This window comes from Salvelinus alpinus, chromosome 3 (genome assembly GCF_045679555.1).
Source record: "Salvelinus alpinus chromosome 3, SLU_Salpinus.1, whole genome shotgun sequence".
Classification (NCBI taxonomy): domain Eukaryota; kingdom Metazoa; phylum Chordata; class Actinopteri; order Salmoniformes; family Salmonidae; genus Salvelinus; species Salvelinus alpinus.
Genome location: NC_092088.1, coordinates 76,683,782 through 76,692,486, shown reverse-complemented (window position 1 = coordinate 76,692,486; position 8,705 = coordinate 76,683,782). Strand labels below are relative to the sequence as shown.

Here is an 8,705-nt window from a genome sequence, read left to right as displayed (position 1 = left end):
ATGGGTCAGGAAAGAATGGTAGCCTACTCATTCGTTCAATATAAAATAAAAACGTCTCATTCAATAAAAGACAACCAAATTCTCAATTTCATCTCATGTATTAATTAAGGGACATACAAGATTTTCAGTTATACAATCTTCATACAGATATTCAGTAGGTTATGGCAGTAAATTGCAAAGACAATACATGAATAAAAAAAATTGTTAAAAATAAAGACCATGTAAGGTTTATCCTGTTTAACTGTGAGATAACATAACATTAGTCTACAGAACACCATGGTAAAGCATTTTCCTTGTCACCTTTAGAGAATGACAGAATACACATCAGTATCTGAACAGAGATAGAAGAGGAACCATAAACTTATCTGGGAATCGTCAATTATCATGGACAGCAGTGTGTATCATGAATTCCTCTACACTGAAGGAAGAGAAAAACCTATATACTCTTTCAATATACTGCATACTGCATGGTTCATACGCTATTTCTACCAATAACAATGTTATTGTGATTTACAACAATTGTGTATTTGTAAAACACAGTCTTCAGCTTACCATGAAAAACAAACAAAGATAAATTGTCTCCTTACAACTTTATAAACATCATGAACCTTTAAACAATAAACATCATGAACCTTTAAACAAGTATGAAAAAAAATACTTTTAAAACGATGAAGAAATAGCATAGCAGAGTCCATATGTCAATCCATTCCCCATTCAGCATACATTCATTTAATATTCTATGGCTAATCAAAAATCACGTATGTTCATTTTAAACATAACTTACATGAGCTATATTCATTCTTCCATAAACTCTCACTGTTTACACTCAATACACTTAGTAGGGGCTGAGTAGACTTTTTTAAGATTAAATTAATTTAAAAAAAAATGATACATCTCTAATTTGTTTAAAACGTATGCATAAATAGTAGCCTCCCCATTGAAAAATGGTTACGTAATAATGAAAAAATAAGTATGGCAAAAAATGTAGCACTTCTTTCCCCAACTAGTGTCCCTGTTCCTCATTCCTACAACTACTACAGACAGAATACAGTGCCTAGTGAAGGTCAACACACCCTTCGCAGTCTTCACATTTTGTAAAAAAATATTACAAAAATAAACTAATAATAATTTTGCCTTCCTACCGATGTACACAACCTAATCCACATTTTCAGTGAAAGAAATTATAGAAAGTGTTCAAAATGAATAAAAGAAATAAATTTAAAAAAGTCTTGATTGTGTATGTCTTCACACCCCAGAGTTGATACTTGGTGGAAACACTGTTGGCAGCCATTACAGCTGTGAATCATTTGGAATAAGATTCTATCAACTCTCGACAACTCTTAGGGAAATATATATCCATCGTTTTTGTCAAAATTGCTCAAGATCAGTAAATGATCATATAACTCATGTTATAGGTATGCTTGTCAACGGCAGGGACTGGGGAGTTTGTCACGATCAAAATAAATATGAAAGGAGCAAAGTCCAGGTAAGAAGTTAGAGGAAACCCTGCCTCAGTCTTCTGAAAACCTAACCCTGGGATAGTTGTTTTTGCGGAACAATTACACAAATGTTAATGCCGAAGACGCCAAAATGTTTTCCAAGAGGTGTTGAGTGTTCCTCAGTAGTCCACTCTCAGTCCTGACTTAACTTTGTTTGAAAATCAAAGACAAGGTTTGAATATTGGTGTCCATCAATGATTCCCAACCAAATGTAATGAGCTTGAGCAATTTTGCCAAAACAATGGATAAATGTTGCCCTAATAGAACAACAAATGATTCCCAGCTGTAATGGCTGCCAAAGGTGCTTCCACCCAGTATTAACTCTGGGGTGTTGTATAATTTATCTTTCAGTCTGAAAATGTGAAGTAGGTTGTAAGGCGTCAGGTCAGTAGAAAAAAACATTTATTCCCTTTGTAGATTACAGTTTAACGCAACAAACTTTGAAGACTCTGCAACGGGTGTGTAGACTTTCATTAGCGACTGTATATATATTTATTTAAAAAACAATCTGAACGCTAAAGAGTCAGGAAGGTAGCCTGGATTTTATTATGTTTCAGCACTGCCCATAATCATTGTCACTTCACTACTCTGTTTTACAATGGAGCTGGCTACAACGGAGCTGGTTACAATGGAGCTGGCTACAACGGAGCTGGCTACAACGGAGCTAGTAACAACGGAGCTGGCTACAACGGAGCTAGTAACAACGGAGCTGGCTACAACGGAGCTGGCTACAACGGAGCTAGTAACAACGGAGCTGGCTACAACGGAGCTGGCTACAACGGAGCTGGCTACAACGGAGCTAGTAACAACGGAGCTAGTAACAACGGAGCTGGTTACAATGGAGCTAGTAACAACGGAGCTAGTAACAACGGAGCTGGCTCGGGTACAATGGAGCTGGTTACAACGGAGCTAGTAACAACGGAGCTGGCTACAACGGAGCTAGTAACAACGGAGCTAGTAACAACAGAGCTGGTTACAATGGAGCTAGTAACAACGGAGCTAGTAACAACGGAGCTAGTAACAACGGAGCTGGCTCGGGTACAATGGAGCTGGTTACAACGGAGCTGGCTACAACGGAGCTAGTAACAACGAAGCTGGTTACAACGGAGCTGGCTACAACGGAGCTGGCTCGGCTACAACGGAGCTGGCTCGGCTACAACGGAGCTGGCTACAACGGAGCTGGCTCGGCTACAACGGAGCTAGTTACAACGGAGCTGGCTACAACGGAGCTAGTAACAACGGAGCTGGTTACAACGGAGCTGGCTACAACGGAGCTGGCTACAACGGAGCTGGCCACAATGGAGCTGGTTTGCTGAAGCGGAGTAGAATCCATGCTTTCTGGACATCTTGTTGGACTGTGATTCTGTAGTGTTGGTGGTGTTTTATCATTCCTCTGTCTGGATGAGCTCTGGTTATTAGACGTTGGGTGCTGATCTGTCGTTGGTCACTGTAGGTCTCAGTTTGACAGTGGCAAAGGGATTCCCACCTCTGGAAAATATCATTTAAAAATAACATTGTCATATGTGAATTCATTATTATTTCCCATCAAAATCATGTGAGAGGTTATATTGTTATAACAGAGTTATTATAAAACTTACCCCAGAAAGGGAACCTTTCCAACCTCATTGGGTAGAGAGATCTATTAACAAAAAGAAAGAGAAACACTTACGTCATGATACATGCTGTGTATATTTACTACATGCTGCATTATCCCCCTGCAGCTGTCAGTGTTGTATCACTCCTCAGTGAAGAACTCTGGGATGTATGGAGACGGAGAGTGCAATGATCTCATGCTGGGTGTCAGGAATCTAGAATGTCTAGAAAGGCCAGCACACAGCACACCTCTTCTCTGAGTAGATGGAAATCTTATCGAAACCCCAAGCAAGTGAGTGTGATGAAGATAGTTTTAAAACAGACGGTTAACTGATTACGTAGCTATGTTTAAGGTAATTTAGGATGTATAAATGTGTATCTATTGAACCAACAATTGCCAGCACTCTCAGAAAGTAAGTTGTGTTCATTTTCTATCCTTATCTGATGTTTTGAAGATCCAATCTAACAGTGGATAAGGCTGTTATCAATCAGAAGAATAGATTGAATAGATTCACCAACGGTCAGGGCAAACATAACACATGGGTCACTTTCAGAGAATTTAGTTTTTGCACTGCAATTTTTTTTCCTGTTGGCCTCCTCAACCTATTCCAAGAATAGCCTGCCCTAACACAACCACTACACTAGAGGGCAGACAGTGTCCAGGAGTGAGGGTGAATGGGCAGCTATGGGAGAGGCCCCAGACAGTGGTTTACATCAGGGACCATTAATCTTTAAGCGACAAGCAAAGTCACCTCTTCACAATCACATGATCAAAGGTGGGTGGGGGGGCAAAGAAGAATGGAAGCAAGAAAGGATGGGACTTGTAGGAAGGAAAGGGTGAAAGGTGGGGAAGGGGTAGAACAGATGAGGGGGCAAGGGGGAGAAGAGGGGTGAGAAAGGCCTACTCTATTACCATAGCATCCCTAACAGCAGTGTATTTCTCTCAATGCCCAAAATGACGTTTTCGTCTTTTGAGCTTCTAGTCATGAAATCTATGCAGCCTACTCAATCACTTTTTATAGCTACTGTTTATAGGCCTCCTGGGCCATATACAGCGTTCCTCTCTGAGTTCCCTGAATTTCTATCAGACCTTGTAGTCATAGCAGATCATATTTTAATTTTTGGTGATTTTAATATTCATTTGGAGAAGTCCACAGACCCACTCCAAAAGTCTTTCGGAGCCATCATCGACTCAGTGGGTTTTGTCCAACATGTCTCTGGACCTACTCACTGCCACAGTCATACTCTGGACCTAGTTTTGTCCCATGGAATAAATGTTGTAGATCTTAATGTTTTTCCTCATAATCCTGGACTGTCGGACCACCATTTTATTACGTTTGCAATCGCAACAAATAATCTGCTCAGACCCCGACCAAGGAGGATCAAAAGTCGTGCTATAAATTCTCAGACAACACAAAAATTCCTTGACGCCCTTCCAGACTCCTTCTGCCTACCCAAGGACGTCAGAGGACAAAAATCAGTTAACCACCTAACTGAGGAACTCAATTTAACCTTGCGCAATACCCTAGATGCAGTTGCACCCCTAAAAACGAAAAACATTTGTCATAAGAAACTAGCTCCCTGGTATACAGAAAATACCCGAGCTTTGAAGCAAGCTTCCAGAAAATTGGAACGGAAATGGCGCCACACCAAACTGGAAGTCTTCCGACTAGCTTGGAAAGACAGTACCGTGCAGTACCGAAGAGCCCTCACTGCTGCTCGATCATCCTACTTTTCCAACTTAATTGAGGAAAATAAGAACAATCCAAAATTTCTTTTTGATACTGTTGCAAAGCTAACTAAAAAGCAGCATTCCCCAAGAGAGGATGGCTTTCACTTCAGCAGTAATAAATTCATGAACTTCTTTGAGGAAAAAATCATGATCATTAGAAAGCAAATTACGGACTCCTCTTTAAATCTGCATATTCCTCCAGGGCTTAGCTGTCCTGGATCTGCACAGCTCTGCGAGGGCCTGGGATCGGGAGAGACACTTAAGTGTTTTAGTACTATATCTCTTGACACAATGATGAAAATAATCATGGCCTCTAAACCTTCAAGCTGCATACTGGATCCTATTCCTACTAAACTACTGAAAGAGCTGCTTCCTGTGCTTGGCCCTCCTATGTTGAACATAATAAATGGCTCTCTATCCATCGGATGTGTACCAAACTCACTAAAAGTGGCAGTAATAAAGCCTCTCTTGAAAAAGCCAAACCTTGACCCGGAAAATATAAAAAAACTATCGGCCTATATCGAATCTTCCATTCCTCTCAAAAATTTTAGAAAAAGCTGTTGCGCAGCAACTCATTGCCTTCCTGAAGACAAACAATGTATACGAAATGCTTCAGTCTGGTTTTAGACCCCATCATAGCACTGAGACTGCACTTGTGAAGGTGGTAAATGACCTTTTAATGGCGTCAGACCGAGGCTCTGCATCTGTCCTCGTGCTACTAGACCTTAGTGCTGCCTTTGACACCATCGATCACCACATTCTTTTGGAGAGACTGGAAACCCAAATTGGTCTACACGGACAAGTTCTGGCCTGGTTTAGATCTTACCTGTCGGAAAGATATCAGTTTGTCTCTGTGAATGGTTTGTCCTCTGACAAATCAACTGTACATTTCGGTGTTCCACAAGGTTCCGTTTTAGGACCACTATTGTTTTCACTATATATTTTACCTCTTGGGGATGTTATTCGAAAACATAATGTTAACTTTCACTGCTATGCGGATGACACACAGCTGTACATTTCAATGAAACATGGTGAATCCCCAAAATTGCCCTCGCTAGAAGCCTGTGTTTCAGACATAAGGAAGTGGATTGCTGCAAACCTTCTACTTTTAAACTCGGACAAAACAGAGATGCTTGTTCTAGGTCCCAAGAAACAAAGAGATCTTCTGTTAAATCTGACAATTAATCTTGATGGTTGTAAAGTCGTCTCAAATAAAACTGTGAAGGACCTCGGCGTTACTCTTGACCCTGATCTCTCTTTTGACGAACATATCAAGACTGTTTCAAGGACAGCTTTTTTCCATCTACGTAACATTGCAAAAATCAGAAATTTTCTGTCCAAAAATGATGCAGAAAAATTAATCCATGCATTTGTTACTTCTAGGTTAGACTACTGCAATGCTCTACTTTCCGGCTACCCGGATAAAGCACTAAATAAACTTCAGTTAGTGCTAAATACGGCTGCTAGAATCCTGACTAGAACCAAGAAATTTGATCATATTACTCCAGTGCTAGCTTCCCTACACTGGCTTCCTGTTAAGGCAAGGGCTGATTTCAAGGTTTTACTGTTAACCTATAAAGCGTTACATGGGCTTGCTCCTACCTATCTTTCCGAGTTGGTCCTGCCGTACATACCTATACGTACGCTACGGTCACAAGACGCAGGCCTCCTAATTGTCCCTAGAATTTCTAAGCAAACAGCGGGAGGCAGGGCTTTCTCCTATAGATCTCCATTTTTATGGAACGGTCTGCCTACCCATGTGAGAGACGCAGACTCGGTCTCAACCTTTAAGTCTTTACTGAAGACTTATCTCTTCAGTAGGTCATATGATTGAGTGTAGTCTGGCCCAGGAGTGTGAAGGTGAACGGAAAGGCTCTGGAGCAACGAACCGCCCTTGCTGTCTCTGCCTGGCCGGTTCCCCTCTCTCCACTGGGATTCTCTGCCTCTAACCCTATTACAGGGGCTGAGTCACTGGCTTACTGGTGCTCTTTCATGCCGTCCCTGGGAGGGGTGCGTCACTTGAGTGGGTTGAGTTACTGACGTGATCTTCCTGTCTGGGTTGGCGCCCCCCCTTGGTTTGTGCTGTGGTGGAGATCTTTGTGGGCTATACTCGGCCTTGTCTCAGGATTGTAAGTTGGTGGTTGAAGGTATCCCTCTAGTGGTGTGGGGGCTGTGCTTTGGCAAAGTGGGTGGGGTTATATCCTTCCTGTTTGGCCCTGTCCGGGGGTTTCTTCTGATGGGGCCACAGTGTCTCCTGACCCCTCCTGTCTCAGCCTCCAGTATTTATGCTGCAGTAGTTTATGTGTCGGGGGGCTAGGGTCAGTTGGTTATACCTGGAGTACTTCTCCTATCTTATCCAGTCTCCTGTGTGAATTTAAGTATGCTCTCTCTAATTCTCTCGTTCTCTCTTTCTTTCTCTCTCTCGGAGAACCTGAGCCCTAGGACCATACGTCACGGCAAACCGGGCATGATGACTCCTTGCTGTCCCCAGTCCGCCTGGCCTTGCTGCTATTCCAGTTTCAGCTGTTCTGCCTGCGGTTATGGAACCCCTACCTGTCCCAGACCTGCTGTTTTCAACTCTTAATGATCGGCTATGAAAAGCCAACTGATATTTATTCCTGATTATTATTTGACCATGCTTGTCATTTATGAACATTTTGAAAATCTTGGCTCTCTCTAATTCTGTCTTTCTTTCTCTCTCTCGGAGGACCTGAGCCCTAGGACCATACGTCAGGACTACCAGGCATGATGACTCCTTGCTGTCCCCAGTCCACCTGGCCTTGCTGCTATTCCAGTTTCAACTGTTCTGCCTGCGGTTATGGAACCACCACCTGTCCCAGACCTGCTATTTTCAACTCTTAATGATCGGCTATGAAAAGCCAACTGAAAATTATTCATGATTATTATTTGACCATGCTTGTCACTTATGAATATTTTGAACATCTTGGCATAGTTCTGTTATAATCTCCACCCGGCACAGCCAGAAGACGACTGGCCACCCCTCATAGCCTGGTTCCTCTTTAGGTTTCTTCCTAGGTTTTGGCCTTTCTAGGGAGTTTTTCCTAGCCACTGTGCTTCTACACCTGCATTGCTTGCTGTTTGGGGTTTTAGGCTGGGTTTCTGTACAGCACTTCGAGATATTAGCTGATGTACGAAGGGCTATATAAAATAAACTTGATTTGATTTGAGAGAGACAGAGAGAGAGAGACAGAGAGAGAGAGACAGAGAGAGAGAGACAGAGAGAGAGAGACAGAGAGAGACAGAGAGAGACAGAGAGAGACAGAGACAGAGACAGAGAGAGAGACAGAGAGAGAGACAGAGAGAGAAAGAGAGAAAGAGTGCAAGATGGGAAGAGAGAGCGATGAGAAGAGAGAGAGATGGGGAGAGCGAGAGAGAAAAAATGGGGAGAGAAAGAGAGAGAGAGCGAGCGAGCGAGCGAGCGAGAGATGGAGCGAGAGAGGGCCTATAGCTCTGTACACCATGATTACTTAATTCTCAAACCAGCTGACACAGTGCAGGTTCTAATTGAAGATGTGTGGTTGAGCAAGATTTCTGTGTAGGCCTATACCCCCCTGGTCCTCTGTCCTTCCCTCCCTCTCTTCCTCCCTCCTTCATTCCTGCACAGAGACAAAACCAGGCAGGGAGCATTTTTTAAATATATTTTTATTTCTCTCTCTCAATTATCAGTGGCAGCATCAAGACATTTAGGCCTTGTTTCTGTCATAACCTAGCTTAAAGTGTGCTTGGTGGTGGGAGTCCTTCCCTAACTAGCCCACGTGAAAATACACAAATAAAATGTCTTCCACATTAGGTCAGCCAACTGTAAACCTGAGGAGAGGGTGAAGGTTTAACGTTCACCCTAAGGAGACCGTTTCCCAGCA

At 42.5% G+C, this 8,705-nt stretch overlaps 1 protein-coding gene across 1 annotated transcript in view; it reads right to left on the bottom strand.

Moving 5' to 3' along the window:
* Positions 1-79: 79 nt before the first annotated feature.
* Positions 80-8,705, bottom strand: part of LOC139571357 (BAR/IMD domain-containing adapter protein 2-like 1) — a 63,815-nt gene continuing 55,189 nt past the window's right edge. Inside the window, exons 13-14 of the mRNA XM_071394154.1 lie at positions 3,098-3,138; positions 80-2,987 (exon numbers count right to left, since the gene is read on the bottom strand). Of these exons, the coding sequence (XP_071250255.1) occupies positions 2,915-2,987; positions 3,098-3,138 (114 nt within the window). The 3' untranslated portion in view covers positions 80-2,914. The remainder of the gene's footprint in view (positions 2,988-3,097; positions 3,139-8,705) is intronic.